We start from the raw sequence: 23,687 nt of genomic DNA, 5'->3' as shown, positions 1-23,687 counted from the left end.
TGAAGCTTGGTAATGTGAATGGAATAACCATTTTCCTGGTGCCTGTTTACAGTACCATGCAAATGCCAAAGTGATTAATGTATCAGACCAAATCCAGAATGAGAATCCTTTCAGAGGAAATATTTTATATCTAAAACGTTACTTATAGATTCTAAAGTTTGCTGCACAGTTTGGCAGCCAAAATTCAATTTTCCCATTTGCAGTTAGTGTTCGAAAACAGTGCCCCAATCACCACATAGTGATACGACCCATACATGTTCAGCCACTATAAATATACTAATAACATCACATAATATCACAAAATAATTTCATATTGTTTGCTCTGATATTTGATTAATAAAAATTATTCAAAGTCTAACTCTGGAATGAAATGCTTCATTTGTGCTTCAGAGCGAACAAAGTGGTAGCTCCGAAGAAAGAGAAACTAGAACAGGCTGAGAAGGTCTTGATGGTGGCCATGGAGAGCGTCCATAAACAACAAGCAGCCCTCAAAGAAGTTCAAGAAAAAAAAGCAAAGCTTCAAAAGACAATGGAGGACAATAAAAATGAGAAGGCTAGACTGGAAAATGAGGTTTGTGCTTTTATCTGTCTTTGTGTTCACATGATTGAGGATAGTTTTGTATTTTGTTTAGCTGTCACCACTTAAGGTAAAACAGAACAGTTACTTTTCAGATGGATCAGCAGGCATACTGTACATGGTTATCTGACTATGTAATGATAAAGGAGCTCAGATAGCTAGTCCAAGTCAAAGACAATAGAACTACACAGGCTTACTGTGGCTCACATGTCCTTCATTTCCATTCTGTGACCTTGGAAAACAGCAGCTCAACAAATTATTGCCTTTCTTCTCCGATGATGCCCCCTAGGCCGATCAATGCAAAAAAAAGCTGGCGCGAGCTAAGCAGCTGACTGGAGGCCTGGGTGGAGAGAAAACACGCTGGAGTGAAATGGCCTTCAATCTGGGACAGCTGTACAAAAACCTGACAGGTGACATTCTTATCTCAGCAGGCATAGTGGCTTACCTGGGAGCTTTCACCTCCAGCTACAGACAGGTAAGTCAAGGGAGTGCATACAGTACTTGGAATTGAATTGTAGCATATTATTAGATGATTATCAGTCTCCTTGTTCACACAGTTTGATAAATATTACCTGCTTTAATTAAAGTTTCTTTAACTTAGCTGCTACATTTGGAATTAATATTTTCATAAATTGTGAGGCTAATGATTTGTTTCTTGTAAGCACACTGTAATCAAAAAAAAAAAAGGCAAATGCTTATGAGCAGTTTGGTGGAAAATAAATGCTCTGAAGGTACGCAGCCTCAAAACTCCAAGAAAAGATTAAGCCAGTGTTTAAAGGTCATCTTTTATACGGTGTTAGATGTAGTGGCATTGTGATGCTGACATACAGAAAACAAGGGAGTAAATTATTTAACTTTATCACAGAAGTGCTTGTGTGTGTCGCTCATTTTCATGTATTGAAGCCTACTCTTTTTAAATCAAACTGTTTTTATGTATGTGTGAATCTGTGCAATTTTTGTGTATAGCTTAATTGTTCAGTAAACTAGGCCTTCTGTTTGTTTTTTGTTTGTTGCTCTATTTGGTTGCAGGTTAGTGTTTGTTTCTGTACATGTAGTAAAGAGAAAATATCATTACAAGTAAATATACACTTCTCTAGGATCAGACAAAGAAATGGATTGATCTTTGTAAGAGCAGAGGGATCCCATGCTCGCCCAATATGTCTTTGATGAACTCTCTGGGTGATCCCGTCAAGATTCGTGCATGGACCATTGCAGGCCTTCCATCAGACAGCTTCTCCATAGACAACGGCATCATAATTTCGTGAGCATTGAAGACAAAGGTTATGCTGACATGGCATTTTCTCTGATGGAAAAGGCACCAGTATTTTCTTAATGCTTAAAACTGTATTATTAGCTGTGAATGGCTAAGATAACTTTTTATTGCTTCTGTTCTGAGTCTTTTAATATCGAGCATCTGCCTACAGCCAGTCTTGATACAAAACATATATATTCCTACACAATAACATTGTACAGTTCAGTACATAAAAAGACTGACTTGTACTTGAATTGATGTGTGTACAAGAATTGGACAGTGTCTCAAGCTCCCAAAATGAGATGAATGTTAACAGAAAACTGAAATTCATATGCATGATTCTCAAAAGCAGTACTTGCAAATTTTGCGCCTGCAAATTTTAGTTGAAATAGAGGAAAAGCAGTGGATTGGTTTTTTCCACCCCATGGGGGCTTTTCTTATCGTGAGTATGAATAGCTTCATCTGCTATTTATTTTTCATCCCACTTCACTTTTCACTTGCTCACTGTGCAAATGGAAGAGGCTTCAGTGTTTAACAGAATGCAGTTGTGTATTTTTAATAGCTAGTTGACCTGGATTACAGTGAGTTACAGTTAACAAAAGATAAGAATTAGATTGCCTATTACCAGTCAGTCTACCCTAATATATTATACTATACCGTAAGGCTATGACAGAACTTTGTTACTCATCTTAGAAGCCCATGTGAAATTGTCTGATTCAACCTTAAGGTGCAGTAAAAACATCACAAAGCATCTGCTTGTTTGTGTAAATGAAGCAGCAACATTGCTTTTTAATCACAGTACTATGGCCCCTGGTGTGCTATCCAACTGTGAGCTGTCTAACTGTGCTCCGAGTGAATGTTCACCCTTAAGCTGCTCTCTACATCTTTTTTTGTCCATAAATACTCCCCATACTGTTGTGGTATCTCACATTTACAGTTTTTCTCAGTCGACTCACTTTGGTACATTTCATGAATTGTTCTTGATATTTCTGTAATAGTAACAGTAATTTCTTGAGACAGTTCATACAAACAGCGTCACACAATAGATTACCTGCAAAGGGTGTCACTTGCCCAGAATCCTTAGTTTATCTCTCAAAAGTAAATATTTATGCCAATGAACACGTCACTGTCATCAGAATGGCCAGTCCCTGTGTCATTGTGATACAGAATGTGTTTTACAGCACTGTATATAGCACATTAGAAATGTAAACACAAGAAAACACCCTCCAACCTTCAGCTGCCTTTGAGATGCACATCTGAGCTATTTTACAATAGACAACTGGTTGATCATCGATTGATCTAATGCTTCACAGGTTCCCCTTGATTAGTGAAAGTCAAGATTCACCTGAGAGCATCTCATCAATTCATACAACTTTGCAAAATAAAGTCTAATACAGCTGTACAGAATATGCCTGACAGATACTAAAGACAACTAGTTCACCTAATGACATCTGCAATGACCTAATGACTAGTTTTGGGAGGTTAGATTATTCAACAGAGAATCAGTATAATAGTTTTTGACCAACAGAAGTAATTTATAATGTAATCTAAACAGCAGACAATTGTACCTAATCAATTGCATGAATGTGCCAAAGCATTTGCAATTTGTTCAAAACAATGAGAAACTGCTATGATCTTCATAAGTGACTGGATGATATGGAGGTTGAGCAAGTAGCTCTGAGAAATGTACCACAGTGACTAAGAAAAACTGCAACAGTTACAAGATCACACTTAAAAGGCACCATGATTTGATCACCTGCTACTTTGTGTGTAGGTGTGTTTGTAGTAACTCCAGGCGGTGGCCTCTGATGATCGATCCCCAGGGCCAGGCCAACAAGTGGGTGAAAAAAATGGAGAAGGCCAACAACCTACGTGTCATTAAACTGAGTGATGCTGACTATGTACGCACTCTGGAGAACTGCATCCAGTTTGGCACACCAGGTGAGTATAAGTATTTTTCTGGGTTGATGCCTCTGCTGTTGCCACCTTGTCTGTGTGTGATGAGCCTCATGCATATTGTTGCAGTTCCTGATACAACCGGCTGAGGTCTCTATACCACAGGGACCAATTACTGTTGTGCACAGAATGTTTTTCTCCTTTGTTCTGCAGTAGAAGAATTCATATAAAGAACATTTCTGTGTGAGCCTATTGCACCAATTGTGTGTCTACCTACTGTAAATCATAAGCCCACCATCGTGCTCAAATTGACAAGTGTACGATGGGACTATTTTTGTGCTGTTTATTTGTCTTTATGTGCCTTGTTTCATAAAAAGATCACTCTTTAGCCTTACAGTGGAACAGCATTGCTTCAATCCCTAATGCTAGTGTGTGGATGTACCCTTTAGATTCATAAGCTCATATCAGAAGATATCCCTCCTCCTTTTTATACGTAAAAGCACACCACATATAAACCAACACTGGCAAGATGCTGGCACTTTTGTCTTCTCATAGGTTTCTGAGGTAGTAAAAGGGGGAACAGGAAGACAGGAAGTAGATTTAGAAACAGAGACAGCTATACAGTCATTAAAAAGATGTCTAAATAATGACCCGATTTAGTCTACCATTTTGTCTTTGCTTAGTGGCATACTGCAAGGCTAACAGTTAAGAGGGCAGCTTGTCCTTGCAGGGTTCAAATAGTCCTGAGAGGCTACAGTTTCACTCTCACTTTTCTCTTATTTCACAGTTTTGTTTCTTGCTGTTTGTATTGCTGTCTGTAATCCTAATGAGGTACTAGTGTTCTTTCTTTTACCATGATTTAACTAATGTTTACCTGCCAAAGCTCTCGGCATAGGCATACATCTATTAAATAATATAAAGTACTGTTTAATTTGCTGAAATATTAGCAATATAAATGTGATGTATCAGAAGAAAACAATGCAAACTGCAGAGGATTGGCCTGGTTAGCTGTTTTGTGCGGGAAAGTTTATCAGCTGTCACTGTCCTTGAGTGCTCTAAAAAGCCTTAGGCATAATGATCAATTATAGATGGACTATAGTTCTTACTAACATTATCATACATAATGCGAAATTACATTATTAAGTCTGTCATGGGAATAAGGCATTTTTAACTGTAAATGTTTACTTGCTTCACTGATTTCTTGGCATTGCATATGTATGCACATATTCATGGACTTTCTGGGCTGCAATGAAAGTTCACTGGTGTGTGCTAATCACAGGAAGCTGAAAGAGCACGATGGTTATGCTTTTATAACTATTATGGTGAGACTACAGTGCAGCCACAATGGTCATACTTAAAAACTAAGGATTTATCAGTACAGCTAATATAAATTTCTGATTAGTGTATGAACTTGGTTGTTGCCAAAATTCTCATATACTTTAGCCCCATATACATGTCAGTATAAAGGGTCTCTCCTGAAAATAATTAACCTCCTTTAGTTAAAAATATTTATTAAACATTATCTTTCAGTGCTGCTGGAGAATGTCGGTGAGGAGCTGGACCCTATCCTGGAGCCTCTGCTGTTGGGACAGACCTTTAAACAAGATGGTGCCATGTGTATCCGCCTGGGAGAATCAACCATTGAATATGCTCCTGACTTTCGCTTCTACATCACCACCAAGTTACGCAACCCACACTATCTGCCTGAGACCTCTGTCAAGGTAATGTCATGGGAAACGGCACCAGGCACTGCTTTATTTTTTTGTATCCCAGTACAGTCCCGGTACAGCTGCTAGAAAAGCATTCTAATATTAACACAGAAAATCCATTTTGTCTAATAAACACTGTACTGCTGTGTTCAAATGAAAACATTTCTAAAAAGGCAAATCATTTTAGGCAGAGCAACCTGGGTATGTAGCATTTTTATTACAGCGTTGTCAATAAAATTGTCTGCTGTGAGTCCCACTGGTCAGCTTGCCACAGTTCACTGCCATGACTTACATATAGTTTAACTTTGGTGTATTTGTGCCACCATGTAGATACATAAATAGAACTATGTGTAAGAGATTTCAAAAAGTCATGTTACTCCTCCACTGCAGCCTCCATCTACAGTGCCTTCACTGGTCATAAACAAACATCGACAGACACACTTGAGTCTGCTAATACCTTTAGTCATGACGTGTAGAATTTCCTGACAGTAGCCACACATACTGTGTGTGTCTACTGCAGGTGTCAGTGTTGTTGTAATGAGCCCTGTGCAATCCTCCATGCCTCCTCTACCCACCCCTTCCACACAGATGGATCTGGTACCCTTCAATCCCACCACAGCTAAGACTAGATGTATCTTCCACAGCAGAGCTGCTGCCAGTACAGAATGGAGAAATAAAATAAGGCTCTCACAGGAAGCCAGCACAGACATCTGTATTTCTCTGCTTTTCAGATTACGTTTATCACACCTAATAGCAACAAGCAACTTAGTTTGTTGTGCTATATCAAGTGTTGTTCAAAAGACAGAACTAAGTTTTCACAGATGTGCAGTTTTTTTTTTTTTGGCAAAGGAGGGTTTATTAGTCTGGGTTTGTTCAGTCAAAATGTGTTGCTCTTCACAATTTGGGTCGTGTATCTTTAATTTGAAATGTAACCTTAGCAAATTTGTCTGACAGTGAAGAATTATTTCAAGCCATTATTCCAAAACAACAAACCTCTTTTTTTTGCACTGATAGATGAGCTCTACTTTTACTTGCTGGGTCTTACTTATTGCATCATACCACTCAAATGACAGCATGTTTTTACCCCACCAGCTCAGCGAATCATTATTCACTGATACCACCTCCCCAGTGGAACACGGTCTCCCAAAAAAGTATTCCAAGAAAAGGGGCATTAAAGGAAATTGCATTATGGAAAGCGAAGGGGTTGGAAAGCATTACTGAAGATCACATTTCAAGCATCTATTTGCAGGAGCCCCACTCTTTATGGGCAGCTATTAGATAAATTCAACTTATTTTTCACAGCCCTTCTCTTTTTTTCCCCTTTTTGACTACAGTACTCTTCGAGGCTTCCATTATTCCCATTAAGCCCTATTTCAAATGCAAAACATGCTATACATGAAGCAAACATCTAGTAAACCAGCCCTTAAGGAGCTCAAGGGACAATAGGAAGCAGCGAAGGGGGGTGTATGTGTGAAAAGGACAAACAGGAGATTTATATGGGCTCTGAGTCTTTACCATCAGCTGAGTGGGTCCGCAGCATCAATAGAAATGGAATTAGACCCCGGAGAAGTGCACTTGTTTATTAGGGCAGAGAGCAGATAGCAGATATAGGCTTTTAACCTCCGGGTAAGTGCAAAGCAGAATGACTAAGGCTATGGTAAAAGACACTCCTTCACTTTGAGCTGCAACACCTTTTCACAGAAATGAAAAAAAGTAAATGCATCCGACTGTACTTTGCCAAGGCTGGAGTGGTTACTAGAATTGATTAGGTAGGAGCTCACTGGGGAGAACAGCACTGAAGCTACATGATGATCAACACTGCACTGTAAAGTACTTCACTTAAATGGGGGCAAGACACTTCCACTCTTCCACACACACAGTCACACACAGACAGATTTGTGCATATTTATGTCTGTAACTTGTATATCTGTGCATCTTTCTCTGTGTTGTAGGTGACTCTTCTGAACTTCATGATCACCCCAGAGGGCATCCAGGACCAGCTGCTGGGCATTGTGGTGGCCCGGGAGAGACCTGATCTGGAGGAAGAGAAACAGGCTCTCATCCTGCAGGGAGCAGAGAACAAGAGGTACAGTGGGTTGAACCTGTTTAATAAAAGATCTCCTTCCTCAGTGTAGAATCTGCTGGCACGTTAAATATGTCTTTGTATGTTTTTTGCAGACAGTTGAAGGAGATAGAGGACAAAATCTTGGAGGTACTCTCCTCTTCTGAGGGCAGCATCCTGGAGGATGAGAAGGCCATTGGGATCCTCTCCTGCTCCAAGGTTCTAGCCAATGAAATCACAGAGAAGCAGGCTGTGTCTGAGATGACAGAGCGAAAGATTGATGAGACTCGTATGGGCTACAAACCCATTGCTGGGCATTCAGCCATCTTGTTCTTCTCCATCGCTGACTTAGCTAACATTGAGCCCATGTACCAATACTCCCTCACCTGGTTTATTAATCTCTTCATCAGCTCCATTGACAACTCAGACAAGAGTGATAACTTGGAGCAGAGGTAAGCAGGACTGACAAATGCTCCAGCCAAATACTACTCCCTACAATTCACTCGAGCAAGTACTCACACCTGGGAAAATCATATTTGGCTCACAAGAAACATACCGTACTGTCCATAATGCTATCAATTGTCCAAGACAATGGATGAGTTTGATTAAGATGACTAAAATGCTAACATATGTATATATGTTTTCAGACTACGGATCCTGACAGACCACTTTACCTACACACTATATGTTAATGTGTGTCGCTCACTGTTTGAGAAGGATAAACTGCTCTTTTCCTTCTGCCTCACTGTCAATCTGCTGATGCACAACAACCTGGTAGGACACACCCTGTACACATGTAAACATTTATAACACTTAACACTTAGAATACTTAAAAAGCATTCAAGCACATTTGATTGATGTTAATAACTTTCTAGCTATTTAAGTTTAAACAATTGGTTATTACTATGTATTTTTAACTTCCAAAGATAGTCCCCAAAATGTAAACCTTTAAAAGACTTAGTCACAAATTGTGGTTAAGCATCTGCTGTGTTAACTCTTTAATAGAAAGTAATTAACAGTAATTAATGTCATAGGTGGATGAGGGGGAGTGGCGCTTCCTTCTGACAGGTGGTGTAGGCCTGGATAACCCCTACTTAAATTCCTGCACCTGGCTTGCCAAGAAATCTTGGGACGAGATTTGCCGCTTGGATCAGATGGAGCATTTTAAAGGGCTGCGTGATGGCATAGTTCACCTCAGTGATGAGTGGAAGAAGGTCTACGACAGCCCAGTGAGTGCCACCAAGTTGGCTGGTTTCTGTGTGTGGTTTTTGTTTTTGTGTCAATGTAGACATTGCACCGCTTTCTGTGGTCACTGCAGCTGGAATGAGCAAGAAACAAGGGCAGAGTAAATAAGTTAAACCTAGTTTCTAGTGGGTTTGGCACATGAACTGCAGGTCAGCCTCATCCATCCTCCAGCCCAGGAGGGTGGTTCACTGGGATTCCACAACATGCACATCAGAATGCGCTCATGTTCCCTAAGCAACAGTAATATAGCTGAACCTACCCCATACACCAGGGGCACCTGCTACTAAGGCCTCCATGTTGCATGTCATCAGATATGAAGACTTTCATTATTAATAGCTGCCAAACCAGTTTTGCATTTGCTTGATGCATGTGTCTGATTATGTTATTAATTGTTAAAATCTTATTTAAATTCACACCATTAATTTTACAGTATTTTGGAACTGTTTGCCAGTTCAGTGGCACTGACTCCCCAAAGGTGTTGTTAAAGTTTCAGCTTCTTATTTTAATTAATGTCAACTCACTGAGTTTTACTGGTTTCAGTATAGTATAGAAACAGTGGACAGGGAAGAAAGAAAGTGAGAGAGGAAAATAATTTGCCTCTCAGGTAAAGACGCTCTCTCCATCTTTGAATTATAAAGAATCCAAAATTCAAGTTTTATCTAATTAAATCTATGCTGTTCCTGTTGTGCTAGTCACATCTATGCAATCTAGACACAAGAACAGCTGTTTAATCAATATGTGGTGCACACAACCATGTGTGCAGCACTCATGCTTGTCTCTTTGCTGTGTCACACACACACACACACACACACACACACACACACCATATTTGATTTATAATCAACAGAATCAGCCACAACACTTCTAATTAAATCTAGTTTGTTCCAGTTGTAGAATTTACATTTATTCAATCTTGATTCAACAACAGCTGTTCAATCAAGCACACAGACCCACACGCACTAACATACCTCTGTGTATGCAGCAAATCCCCAGGAGATCCTAAATAGGTGTACCTGTCTCAAAGCACCCACAAACACAGAGCCAGAAGTCTCTCAAAAAACAGCCTGAGGGAAATAATTCCAGAAGTTCCTGCTACCGTTGCTCACTTCCTCTGGTACACTTGTTCCACAAATTAATCAGATATATTGCTCTGACCCAGTACCCAGTGGGTTTTCTGCTTCCCCACCTATTTCTCCTTCCATTTTTCCCTTTTCCTTAGTCTGTCCTTTTTCATACATATTTATCTTTTGCCTGCTTTAATCTCCACCCGATTCATATTACAGATTACCCCTCTTTTTGCTTAATTAAATCACTTAATCTTGCAACAGCTCAATATAATGCTGCCCCACCCCTATTCTCCACCCATCCTCTCCAGGAAAAGTTGGCAAAAAGGCATTTAGCTGCATGTTTCTTGAGGAAATCATAAGGGGCATGCCTCCTTTACTGATGATTAAAATGACTAAATTACATCTTTTAATGCTACTCAGAATGAGAAATTTCAGTCATCTCTGTGGCCTCACTGGTTGTCTTATGATTTGCATGATTGCATTCTAGGTCAGCCTCTTGAATGTTTTATTAAAATTTCTTTTAATGCAACTATCATTTTGCAACAAAAAAAAACCAGGAGATTAAATGTTTGCAGTACATTTTTAACCAGCAAAGGTCATACATGAGTGAGTCATGCTACTACTTAGAAGCATATGCATAGCTCCAGTGTGGAGTCTGCAGTGATTCCTATTTATGTACAGTATAATTGAGGTTGTGCTGTGAATATTTGCAGAACCCCCATCAGACGCCCTTCCCTGACGTGTGGGAGGAGAAACTAAGTCGGTTTCAGAAAATGCTAGTGATTCGTTGTCTCAGACCAGACAAGGTTAGTTCATAAAGTGTTTTTTTTTTTTTTGTCAGGCATTATTTGGATACTGAGTTGTGAATCAATTTTCTTAAACATCTTTGTGATCTTAGGTCATAAAACTTCTTCAGAATTTCTAAACGCTTTTTGGAATTATTTCAAGGACAACTTTTACTACTTTATTTGTCCTCCAGATTATTCCCATGGTACAGGAGTTTGTTTCAGACAGTTTAGGTCATCCCTTCATCGAAGCACCACCCTTCAACCTGAGTGAGACCTTTGTTGATAGCCACTGCTGTGCCCCCCTCATCTTCATCCTCTCCCCTGGCTCAGATCCCATGGCTGCTTTGCTCAAATTTGGAGATGAAAAGGTACCAAGACATCTGGGATATTTGGTAGCTTTGAAACCTGCTATGTGTACAAACGCGAAAGGAGATCAACAGTTACCAGGCTCACATGCGCGTCTTAAAAGCACTGAAATTTATTTTGACTCCTACCAGGGCAAAAAACAGCTACATAAGTGACTGTGTGTCATGAATATTCTTATCCCTTAGGGCTTTACTGGTAACAAGCTGACCTCCCTCTCTCTGGGCCAAGGCCAGGGTCCTATTGCTATGCATATGATTGAGACCGGCATTAAAGAGGGTGCCTGGGTGGTCCTGCAGAACTGCCACTTAGCTACTTCCTGGATGTCTACTTTAGAGAGAGTCTGTGAGGTCAGAACATAATAAACGTGGATTCTATACCCAGTGGGAGCAGGGATAATGCATTCTTTTCAGTATATTAATTTACCTTCTTGGTCTGTGTGGCTGAGAGCAGGAGCTGAACCCAGACACCACTCACCCAGACTTCAGGCTGTGGCTGACCAGTTACCCATCTCCCACCTTCCCTGTGGCTGTGCTTCAGAATGGGGTGAAGATGACCAACGAGGCTCCAAAGGGGCTCCGCCCCAACATTGCACGCTCTTTCTTAATGGACCCCATCTCTGACCCAGAGTTTTTTGACAGCTGTAGCAAGCCGGTCAGTGTGTGCATGTGTTTGTGCACTGTATGCCTAGGTGGCTTGCTGTGCATATCTACTGTATCATGCCTACATCAGATGTCCTGTGCTCCTTTGTGCCTATTGTTACCCACCGCTGTGCTTTTCAGAATGTGTTTGTTTTAGCTGTGAAAATATTAATTGACCACAGCTATTTATTTTAGACCATGTCTTTGATTTTCAGGCTGCCTTCAAGAAACTGCTGTATGGCCTGTGTTTCTTCCATGCCCTGACCCAAGAGAGGAGGAACTTCGGACCTTTAGGCTGGAACATTCCGTATGAGTTCAATGAGACTGACCTCCGGATATCTGTACAGCAGCTACACATGTTCCTTGAGCAGTACCAGGTGGTTCTTTTTAAGGGTTCTCTCATTCAGCGATGATTTTTACATTTCTTGACTTATAGTATTTGTATCATGCAAAGCACTTTGTAACTCATTTAATCAGAAACACTATCAAATGTTTCCTTGCTGACTAGAGCATACTAATGCTGCCTTGTTATGTCATATATACAGTATTTTATATAGACTCACGGGAGCTAAGTTCATATTTGAGGTACAAAATAAAGCCCTCTCACATGCAGGTGCACATCCACTCCTACATACGTACAGTATATACATTATTCAGCATTCACCAAGTCCATAATAGAAATTCTAGCTTTTACAAGTAGCTTCCTCTTTTCTCAAGTATCTGCATTCATCAGCCATATTCAGAACCTCTTGACATTTTTCCACAAACAGATCCAACCCAGTTCCTCCTGGTTCCTCTGCTGTAGCTGAGAAAAAAGAAATCTCTTTTGAACAGAATGACATTTTCAACTTGTAACCAAGTATTGCTCAGTGAATTTGTAAGTGAAATTCTCCTCCAGACAGTGCCACAAGGTCACAGTCCCACCCTTTCACCTGCTACCTATGTCTCTCTCTATTCCAGATCTGGGTCCTGAAGTAAATTTCAGCTCATTCTTCTGTTGCATAAGAATATAAAATGCAGCACAAAGAATGTAAACGTAATGAAATCATGCACTTGTCAATGCTCACTTCCTCTTCAAGTGTCCTCCTACGCTGATGCATGGTCATTCTTTGTTTTCTGTGTCAAATGTCTTACTTCTTATTTCCTGCAGGAAGTGCCATTTGATGCCCTCCGTTACATGACCGGTGAGTGTAACTATGGAGGGCGTGTGACAGATGACTGGGACAGACGGACACTGCGCACAATCCTCTCTATCTTCTACACTTCAAAGATCATTGAGGACCCTGACTACAAGTTTGATTCCAGCGGGCTCTACTGTGCACCAGCTGAGGGAGATGTAGGAAACCAAAAATCATACATAAATTTACAGCGATTAGGGAATGTCATATGGAAAGGTTGTCACGGTATTTCACATAGAGAGGGGCAACGTCTGTTTTAGATACGGGCTGTTAACTGTTAAAAAGCTGTTTTTTTTTAACACTGATAGTCTATGAAATGCAGGTATTTTTACTGCCAGTGTTCATGTGTACATACAGTATGAAGATAAACTCATCCATATCGATCCTTTAAGCAGATGAAAGCGGCTCCCCTCTTTCTTATCTGAACCAAGTACAGTATTTATCCTGCAAACACATACAGTTGAAGTCAGATGTTTGCTTCCACAAGCTTCTTACAATAAGTTGCTGAAGTTTGAGCCCATTCCTCCCTAGTAGGACCCATTTTACTGTGGAGATAGGTGCTTTAGTACATGTTTCCTCCAGTGTCTTCACAAGGTCCTTTGCAGTTGTTCTGGGATTGATTTGTACTGTTCAGGCCAAAGTCCGTTCATCTGTAGGAGACAGAACACATCTCCTTCCTGAGCGGTATGATGGCTACGTTGTCCCATGGTGCTTATACTTGCGTAGTATTGTTTGTACAGATGAATGCGGAACCTTCAGGCGTTTGGAAGTGTCTCCCAAGGATGACCCAGACTTGTGGTGGTCCACATTTTTTTCTGAGGTCTTGGCTGTTTTGTTTTAGTTTTCCCATGATGTCAAACAAAAAAGTACTGAGTTTGAAGGTAGGTGTTAAAATATATCCACAGGTATGCCTCCTATTGACTCAGATGATGTCAATTAGCCAATCAGAAGCTTCTAAAGCCATGACATTTTCTGGAATTGTCCAAGCTTTTTAAAGGCACAGTCAACTGAGTGTATGTAAACCTGTGACCCAATGGAATTGTGATACAGTGAATTATAAGTGAAATGATCAATCTGTAAACAGCTGTTGGAAAAATTACTTGTGTCATGCATAAGTACATGTCTTAACCAACTTGCCAAAATGAGAGTTTGTTAACATGACATCTGTGGAGTGGTTAAAAAAAATCGGTTTTATTGACTGCAGCCTAAGTGTATGCAAACTTCTGATTTCAACTGTACATTGTAGCTCAGTTATAGGGTGGCGTAAGATCTGTGCTTTGCATTGCTGACTGTGTTTTTAAGATATGGTACCCTGCAGCATAGTGATGTTATGCACTATGCTATTTAATTTGATATTTAAGTATAAATATCAAAAATCTTATTTGAATATCTTCCAACAGTGCAGCTTTTCTTAACAACTGTTGTGTATTACAACAGCAGAGCAGAAACAGTTTCACAAAGCCCAGTGCGTCATTTCCTTAAAAACTCAAGAAAAGTTCAACTACTTTTATTGTATTTGTTTTTAAACTAAGCATATTACGAGACTTGAACCTGCTCAGCACTGTTGTTGCGTTACCTTTAAAAAGTCATTAGGAGATAAAATGTGTGTAACAAGGCACAGCAGGCAACCACCATCAGTGAGAGTTTATGTAGTTTTTTAACACAATAGCAATCTATGGCACTCTCCATTTTATTTGGCATTTTGTTCTCCAGTGCTGCACCCCCCCTCCAACAACATCTTTTATTCATGAAGTCACATTTACATAGTCATTATAATAAATGTCAGCAATCTAAGGAGCCGACTTGTTTTTCAATGAGTGTTATTACTCGAGATGTTTCCTGATGTTGCGTTAAAAAATGTCCCCTAACTTCACCCTGCTCCTCTGCCTTTGTTTCTCTACATCTCTGTTGCAGTACAACAGTTACATAGAATACACCAAATCTCTGCCACTCAACCCACTGCCAGAGATTTTTGGCATGAACGCCAACGCAGATATCACCAAAGATCAGGCTGAGACACAGCTATTGTTTGACAGCATCTTGCTTACACAGGTAATTCCACCTAGACCTGATAAAATGGCTATTATATTGATTGAGTTGCTAGTCATATATGCACAAGTGCAAACTCACAGAAATACAGAATGTTTAGATGGATTTTTTTTTTCTATTAAGCTAAACATACAAATGCTGAATAATTTCTGAAGTATGTCATTTGAGCCATTACACCCTCTGAAAATATAGCTTACCTGACCTGCATGTTTGCTACCCAAAAAAAAAAGGGTGGGGGGGTGTGTGAAAAATACAGATAGTATGAAACAGCTCAGTGGCCTGGCATGGGAACAGATGGAAAAAAGCTTTTCAGCACCAACAGCCCTGGGTAGCTTCCCAAACCAGTGTGCCTCCTCTTGACCAACATTTCAGATGCCAGATGGGATGTCACTACTCAGCTGGTACTCCAAATAACATGCACTGTCACACTGTCACCCAGCAAACTCATGATGCAAACATATGCATAAAATAAATAGACTGGACTATTTTTATGAAAGCACATTACCTAGACACTGAAGTAGTGTCTCACATAACTACACACAGCATCAGTATGATTGCCTCTAGTATCCTTTGCCAGCCCTAAGTATTTTATGGCCCTCCATTAAAATATACTATACAAGATTAATTAAAGAGAAAAATATAACTAAATATTTCAGTTATTTGCACAGAAACCTCAAAGAATAAAAGCCTCTCTCTCAGTAGCTCGTCTTCCTTTGACTGTAAAGACACAGTGTGACTACAGTGGCTTTGGTGGTGCCGTGTGATCCCACATCATTACATCTCAGCTCTGTACAGTTAGACTGTGTTCGCTCGATGAGGATTATATCCATACCTCCTCCCAGCTCCAGTCAGTGTTTGCTGCAGATGAACTCTGTGGGGTTTCACATCATGACCAACGTGACAGTACAGCTTCTTCTGCAAAGTGGAAAGATATTTATCTGTGTATCCGTTTATTTTAAGATAGGGAGCAGCGCCTCTCAATTGTCAAAAATGTTTCAAAAGTGTAAATTGTCGGAATTCTTCTGGGAATTAAACTTGATATTAAACGTGCAAGAGATCAACATATAAGCCCAGACAAGTGTTTCTATATGTTCCTCCTTCAGCTCATTATATATTGTTATATTTTGACAGTTAACTTGCTACAAACAAATAGAAATCTTTCAAAATTTTTCCACAGGCATTACCACCTCTAGACTTCAAGTTAAATTAGAGCTCAATGGAGTCTGACATTTATTCATATAAACTGCATTCAACAAGATTAATAATGGCTTCAGTCATGTGTGGACTGTATTAGCATCTAATATGGTCTCATCCGTCTCAATGACCGATAAACACGGCAATGGAATGAAGCGGCTATTTGTCATTCCCCTACTGTAACCCCAGTGCCATTAGGCAATGATTATCCATTACTGCTGGCTACTGACTGAGCAACAAATAGGCAAACAGCACAAGTCAGACTGAGAAGAAAGCAGAATATGAGGGTGAATAATTATCAGCATGAATGATTATTAGAATTGTTGATAAGATTGTGTCAAATTAGTGTGTGGGAGGAAATTGGGGAGAATGCTGTGAAGCCTTCCATCTCAAGAGACTGCGTGTGTGTGTTTGATGATGGGATGCTGAGATTACACTTGCTAGAATCCCTTTGTGAACCTTTGTGTGGTGGTTATGTCCATATATGGACATTAAACTCCAGCTTTTGCTCAGAAAGTAGGTTAAATGTATGTCCTTGTAATCCACCAAAAGAATGTAGGAATTTTGATCATTTAATTAGGGAATCATGAAAAATTACTCTACATAACTCACATATGGAATTATTCATCCAGCAAGAGAACACTTTATGAAAGTATGTGAAATAATAGGCAATAACCCTTCTTGCTGGCCATGGAAAAGAGGTCAATTGGAACTATGATTAATAATAATTTGAATCATTGTTTGCCAGGTACAGCTCTTTTCAGGTTAAATGAAGAAATCTCTAGTAAATTCACTCTTTGGTCCACACACGTTTATAATACTATGGTGAAAAACACTAAATACTACAACTAATATATAGTAACATGATGACACACAAAAGGGAAAGGAGTAATGACGATACAAGGCTGTGGTAAGTGAATCGGTGAGTAGCAGAATCCGGATGTAATCTGGAGATGAAATGAGAAGCCCGCAGTCAAGTCAGTGGCACAGCAGCTTAGTTGTGTTGTGTGACTGAACTTAAGACAAATATACTGTGTGATTTATAATAATTGCCTTTCTGGACTGCTGATGTTCTCAATGGGAGGTTGTTGGTGATAAGTTTGTGGGTCTTTGATGGTGAGCTAATGTTAATTTCAGGAGTGTCTGCAGGCTGTACTGGGATGCAGACCAGACATTCCAGGCTGTTGGCTTTGGCTGCAAAGAAAGGTACCAGGATCAGTGCCCTGGTTTAATGTCAAGTCAGGAGATAAAGGTTGCTTACTTTGAATGTTGGTGTCAGGTCACTCTGAGTCATCCATTTGGTTAGGTGTCTGGTGCTCTGTTGACCAGCAATCCTGGGGGTTCTGGAGGGAGGGCTGTTTCGCTGTCTACTGAGGGGTATACTAGGGTAAAATTAAGAGATAACTGATAAGATCTTGTTATTCTGTGTCATTTTGGGTGCTTTCAAAGATCCTTCAGAAACCTTAATCTGGCACAGAGGTGACTAAATATAGGTAAAGTCAAATCAAGAGGTAGAACCTTTTAACATCAAATCAAAATCAAATCACAATAGCACTGGTGCAAAAGAATCCTAATTTGACAAGCCAATGACAGCAAAAGATAAATTTCTCAAAAAGTTATGAACTGTAAAATCAATCCAAGCCATGAATCTCCCTTCCTCATCCATCCTCTGTTATTCTGTCTCTCTGATCAGTCTCGCTCTTCAGGCAGAGATGCCAGATCTTCGGATGACATGGTTTTTGATGTGGCAGCTGACATCCTGAGCAAACTGCCCAGAGATTTTGACTTGGAAGAAGCAATGAGGCGCTACCCCACCAGCTACAATCAGAGCATGAACACAGTGCTGGTGCAGGAGATGGGCCGCTTCAACAACCTGCTCTGCACCATCAGACACTCCTGTATCGACATTCAGAAGGCCATAAAGGTACACTAGAGGAGGAGCTTTTAAAGAGGTATTAAAATATACCTTCACTGAGCGAAATCCGATGACAGTGCTAAGAAACCCTTGTTCTAATAACACCTGACTCCCCTTGAATTTATGATAACAGTTAAAGCTGGAAGCTGTTTAGTTTTGAACTCAGTCCTGGTCCTATTTTCGGTGAGTCTTGTTATTTGGATCTTCATAGCATGATATATATATATTTTTATTTTAAATTTAAGTTTCTTCCAAGCATGTAAAACTAAGAAAATTGATATTGCGAAAAACAAAATTGAGTCGACATTTCAACCAATACGCATAAGACATTTCAACATTCCAATAGTACATGCTTGAAAGGGAGTAGGAAGAAGTATACACTTATCTAGTCCTACCCCCTTTCTTAGACCATGGTACTATTAGCCCAACACCGGACACTCAGACCCACAGCAGTGCCAGTCCCCAACAACCCCCATATAGCCATCCTATCACCACCCTATCCATTGTACATACCAAACAAACCAATTTCCTCATCGACCAGCCCCTTAAATTACCCCTAGACCAGCCACGCCATGCACCCAACGTCCAGCGTCAAGCCAACTACCCCATGGTCTAGTCTATCTCATCCCATTATAATACCCCCACTTCATCATACTCTTCATCCTACACGCAATATATTTTAAGTCTTCCCTTAGCTTATTCCACAATTTTACCCCACTTATAGAAACACAAAATCTTTTTTTAGTTGTACTTATAGAATGAATTTTAAATTTAACTGACCCCTTAAATTATATCCCCCTTCTCTTTCATTAAACAATTTTTAAATTCCACTGGGTAATAAATTGTTCCTAGCTTTATACATGAACACCGCAGTTTTATATTCTACTAAATCAAAAATTTTTAACAACTTAAGACTGTATGAATGATGCATTAGTGTGATCCTGCTATCCAAGTTTATGGACAATTCTTATTTGCCCTTTTTTGCAATACATACAATGGCTGAAGTGTACTTTTGTATGTATTTCCCCAGCTTTCAACACAATAATCTAAATATGGTAAAATCAATGAACAATACAGAATATGTTTAACCCTTGCCAGTATAGAAATACTTTTGGCCATTTTGTTTTGTATATTTTTAATGTGAGATTTCCAACAAATTTTATCATCAATAAATGGCCAAATGCATTGTAATTACATAAAATGTTTGTTTTACATGACCAGGATGAATCATCATTGATTTTACATTTCTGTGCTGTGAAAGCAGTGTGTCATCAGAGGAGGCACACCTCTGCTGAAGGATTACAGAGGAAATACTAATACTTCCTCAGAAATCATATCCTGTATGCATTCACTACATCACTCCAAATGCACTCTTTTCTATTATAAAGAATAATTATAGTACAGTCACTGTGTTTAAGGCAGGTTGTAAAATGTAACCACCAAACAGAGGAACTTCTGAGGAGCTTCTTTCTAAAAATCTGTTTCTACTATTTTACAATCACTGTTAGATTATGCATTAGTTAAAGGTATAGAGCAATGAGCTGTTTTAAAGATTGTTATAGAAATACTGTTGATCATGTGGAAGTGACAGGAATGAAGCGATCAGCTAAATCTCAAAATCCTTAACTAGTGCACTTGACCTTCGTTTACAAAGTGCTCTTTTCCTCTGCAGCACTGAGAAGAACTGTGTATCTCTGTTCTTGTAGTTCCATTATGTATTCTCTGTTGTCTTTGCCATAGACTGTACAATATAATCTAAAGCCACAATACCAGATCTGTGAGGCTGTATACTTAGGGACTGCAGTACTTTGAGTTCAGTGCTAATACCAAGGGAATGTAGTTACTTAAGTCATAATATCCCAAGGCAAAAATAAATAAATTACTGACTTTGTATTTCCAAAAGCTTGGAGTCTCTGCACAGACCAGGACATAGACTATAATTACACTGCATTAGACTAATTAGACTAATTATCTGGTTCATGGAGTATTGCAAGCAAAAGACCACATCGAACATCATCTGATTATTTGTACATGAATATATCTGTAACATTGCACGTTCAATTATGCCACATTCAAATAATAAGGAGAAAAAAAAAAAAGCCTGAATACACACGTGCCTCTTTATACCATTTAATAAACAAACTCAAATACACATTTCCTCCCATTCTGACATGCACCAACCTCATGGGAATGAAGTTGAGAGAGCATGAAAGAGTCAGGAAGGGGAATGAACACATATTTTATGCTGGTATCAAAGGCCTCCTACCGAGCGATAAGAGTTCCCATTACGTGGATGTCTGTCACCTCCCTCCAGAGAGAGGTTCTGAAGTGACAAGCTTAGATTGCAGTGTTGGCATAAACAGCTTCACATTTTCAAGCTGCGAAGATGTCAATCACATGGTTGTTGCATGTGGGTGTGTTTATGCGTAGGGGCTGGTGGTAATGTCGGCAGAGCTGGAGGAGGTGGTCAGCAGCATCTTAAAGGGTCGTATCCCAGGCTTGTGGATGAAAAAGTCCTACCCAAGCCTCAAACCACTGGGAAGCTACATCAGTGACTTCCTGGAGCGACTCAGGTTCTTGCAGGTACTGAAATCTTCCATAATGCTCAGCCGCAGATGGTGAAATATTAAATAAGCATTTTGTGTTATATAAAAATTGTCTAAAGCAAAAGAAAAGCCTAAAAGGATAAAAGCAGAAAAGCTATGAATAACAAAGAAGGGGAAGGGAGAACAAACACTGCTTCAGTGCTGAAGTCTCTACAAGTCTCTGGAAACCTATTGGTGTGTTTGGCGTGAGGTGAAGAGCTGGTATTATATACTGTGGGGTACCTGATGAGGCTAGGATTCAGCGCACTCGCCGCTGCAGCCCGGGTTCGATTCAGGGTTGCGTCAGGAAGGGCATCTGGCGTAAAACACATGCCACAACTCCTCAGTGCGACAGTTTGCTGTGGCGACCCCTAATGGGAACAGCCGAAAGTGACAGACAGGCCTCCCTGCTTACTGTACTTTCTGTAGTGGTCCGAACCCTGCCTCGACCCTTTGTGCCTGAGAGTGTTTCCTTCCCTGTTAGAATAGTATTCTGTTAGCACCTCACCACCCTGGTTGGGGTAGGGGCCTAGCTTAGATTATGCTTAAGCTTAGCGGAGGTCAGGTTAAGCATCTCATAGGACAACTTGTTGGGGTTTGGGGCAAGATTAGAGAAGGTTCAGGTTAAAGTAAAGGGAAACTGGCAGACATGACACCATTACTGGGATTGCTCCATATCTGTTATAAAAACATAATCTGCCACCATTTAGAGGTCATAAGTTGGCATTATGTTAAGAATATGCAAAACATGTAGTGTAAAGTATGGCTGAGTAGCAACTATCTAAGTTTAAATATAAGGAGCTGTCCCGTTTGAAACATGACTATAGAATAATACACTCATGCAGCAGCACTGTGTTTGGAAACTTGACTATATTGCCCTTCTAGCTGTGCCAAATAAATCACATTATGAGCAACACTACTACTAAAGCCCAGAGGCCTGTTTCATACACAGACATGATTCTACATTCTGGTTACACTTTTTCCATCACAGTCAGATGTTTAAACAGTCCAAAGTGTTTGAAATCAGTGCTTTACCTCCCCCTATTGTATTCCATCCCATAAACACACTTTCTCATTCATCCACGCCTGACAGGAGGCTGATTTTGTGACCTGAGGGTGAAAACCCTCACTGAAGAACCCACATAGTAGTAGTAGTTATTCATGCTCCATTTTGGTAATTTGTTTAGGTAGAAGTAAAAAAAAAAAAAAAAAAAAAATTCCATTTTTGCTGGAGTTTTTCAGCTCTTGCCCTGGCCTGGTGATGGGGACAGGGAGACTCACTGCATTTCACAGAACACATGATCATGCGATTCTGTACAGTGAACTGCTAAATCTAGTTATGTCCCATGTTTCCCCTTGGTGTTTCCTCGTGTTCACTGTTACTCCTTAGAGTGAAAAGAATGCATTGTGTGTGTTATCCAATGGAAATGTCCACCCATGACTTCCCACAGGGTGAAATGATGTCAGTGGTTTCTCATCTTTTTGAACAGAACACTATAATACAGAAATACAACTGTCTGTTTTAAAACGAGGTGAGAAGAGGGTGTCCAGTAAACTGCCTGTTCCATGACACACAGACATACTGTATCTTACACAGGCACTTACATGCTGCTGGTCAAACTGGTCCCTGTACACAAGTTATAGTGTGTCAAAATGGTAGGTTTGACTTTGTTTCCCCTGCTCCCAGTCCTTCTGCTAAGCTAGGCTAGATACAGTATGTTTTGGAACATTCTCTACTGGGCACACAGAGAAGAAACGTACTATGCAGTTGAAGTCAAAAGTTTACATAAACCTCAGCCAAACAGATTTTCATAACATATGTTAGCATGCTAATGGCAGCATTCAGCTCAAAGCATCACTGTGCCAAAGACGAAAAAGCTTTATTTTATTGTCATTGTAACACAACATTGTGTACAACGAAATTTTGTTTGGAGCCAAGGGGCCCCGGGCAGCTGCGTGCATACGCGCAGCCCTCACGGACAACTTGTGGGGGTTCAGTGTCTTGTCCAAGGACACTTTGGCATGTGGACTGCAGGCACCAAGATTCAAACCTTCAGTCTTCTGGTTGGGAGACAACTGCTCTACCCACCACAGTACTGTCGCACAGCCTTACACAGATTCTAGCATGGTTAGAAACTCAATGGAGAGCTGGTGACCTGAAACTTCAGGCCCAAAAGGAGCAACTATTTTGAGTGATATTAAAAATGTCTCAAAAATATTTTGGGAAGAAGAGTTTCTTTTTAACATTTTAATTTTGCATTTATTGAGTGGGTCTAGTGTGTTCTGACTACCAGACTTTTCTGCCCTATTGTGTGACCAGGACTGGTATGATGAGGGGATGCCTGCTGTGTTCTGGATATCAGGATTCTTTTTCACCCAAGCCTTCCTCACAGGCAGCCTGCAGAACTATGCCAGGAAAAACACCACCCCTATCGACTTGCTCAGCTTCGACTTCGAGGTCCTGGCTGACATCCAATACAAACAGCCCCCACAGGATGGTAGGATGCTATGGGGGGGGGGCGTAATGGGATGTGCGATAGCAAATGCAGAGTGTTGAAACTGGTCATATTCAACAAACCAACCCAAGATTAATGAAGGCATAGAAAATAACCAAAAGAACAGAGAGCACTTAAAGAAGGAGGGAGTTGGAAAAAGATAAATAAGGAAAGATGAAGCAAAGTGGGGTTTCACTGCATAAGGTGAAATAATGGATGTTATGCAGTGGGTGGAAGAGAAGAAACAAGCAGATAAAAACTGGAATTAGTCTGACTGTATATTAGGGAGACAGAGTTCAAAGCCTTGTTGCCTCTCATCTATATGCAGGCCTGTGTCAGCACCTTGTTGTGCTTCTAGTTCAGCTGTGAGGTTGTCAGTCAAAACCTCTCAAGCCTCACTCTCAGCCACTCCCCACCTAGGCCCCGTCACATTAACACAACCTATAAGGCCGATCTAACAATCTCTTTGTGCATTTGGGTGTGAGATACAAACAGGATGCCTGACTATGGGCATCCTGTCTGGCTCCTTTTCTGGCTTTTAATAGAGCTCAGATGCTTTATGAGAAGAGTTTGGTTCAGCTCAATTCATAAGGTCCTCTGATTGTTGGAACATCCAGCATCTGCTTGTGTTGTAGTCACAGGATTTCTCCATATATAAAAGGTAGCTTATA

At 40.2% G+C, this 23,687-nt stretch overlaps 1 protein-coding gene across 1 annotated transcript in view; it reads left to right on the top strand.

Annotated features, from left to right (window-relative positions):
* The window catches only part of dnah7 (dynein, axonemal, heavy chain 7), an 84,492-nt gene that overhangs the window by 54,784 nt on the left and 6,021 nt on the right, over positions 1-23,687 (top strand). Inside the window, exons 46-64 of the mRNA XM_020611050.1 lie at positions 391-571; positions 867-1,052; positions 1,675-1,838; positions 3,604-3,770; positions 5,256-5,446; positions 7,387-7,520; positions 7,613-7,948; positions 8,144-8,270; positions 8,531-8,725; positions 10,522-10,614; positions 10,788-10,964; positions 11,148-11,309; positions 11,413-11,613; positions 11,816-11,977; positions 12,751-12,936; positions 14,693-14,830; positions 17,715-17,945; positions 20,367-20,519; positions 22,842-23,019. Of these exons, the coding sequence (XP_020466706.1) occupies positions 391-571; positions 867-1,052; positions 1,675-1,838; positions 3,604-3,770; positions 5,256-5,446; positions 7,387-7,520; positions 7,613-7,948; positions 8,144-8,270; positions 8,531-8,725; positions 10,522-10,614; positions 10,788-10,964; positions 11,148-11,309; positions 11,413-11,613; positions 11,816-11,977; positions 12,751-12,936; positions 14,693-14,830; positions 17,715-17,945; positions 20,367-20,519; positions 22,842-23,019 (3,362 nt within the window). The remainder of the gene's footprint in view (positions 1-390; positions 572-866; positions 1,053-1,674; positions 1,839-3,603; positions 3,771-5,255; positions 5,447-7,386; positions 7,521-7,612; positions 7,949-8,143; positions 8,271-8,530; positions 8,726-10,521; positions 10,615-10,787; positions 10,965-11,147; positions 11,310-11,412; positions 11,614-11,815; positions 11,978-12,750; positions 12,937-14,692; positions 14,831-17,714; positions 17,946-20,366; positions 20,520-22,841; positions 23,020-23,687) is intronic.

Source organism: Monopterus albus, unplaced genomic scaffold (assembly GCF_001952655.1).
Source record: "Monopterus albus unplaced genomic scaffold, M_albus_1.0 scaffold109.1, whole genome shotgun sequence".
Classification (NCBI taxonomy): Eukaryota; Metazoa; Chordata; class Actinopteri; order Synbranchiformes; family Synbranchidae; genus Monopterus; species Monopterus albus.
The sequence above is the reverse complement of the archived record's forward strand: the minus strand, read 5'-3'. Positions and strand labels throughout refer to the sequence as shown.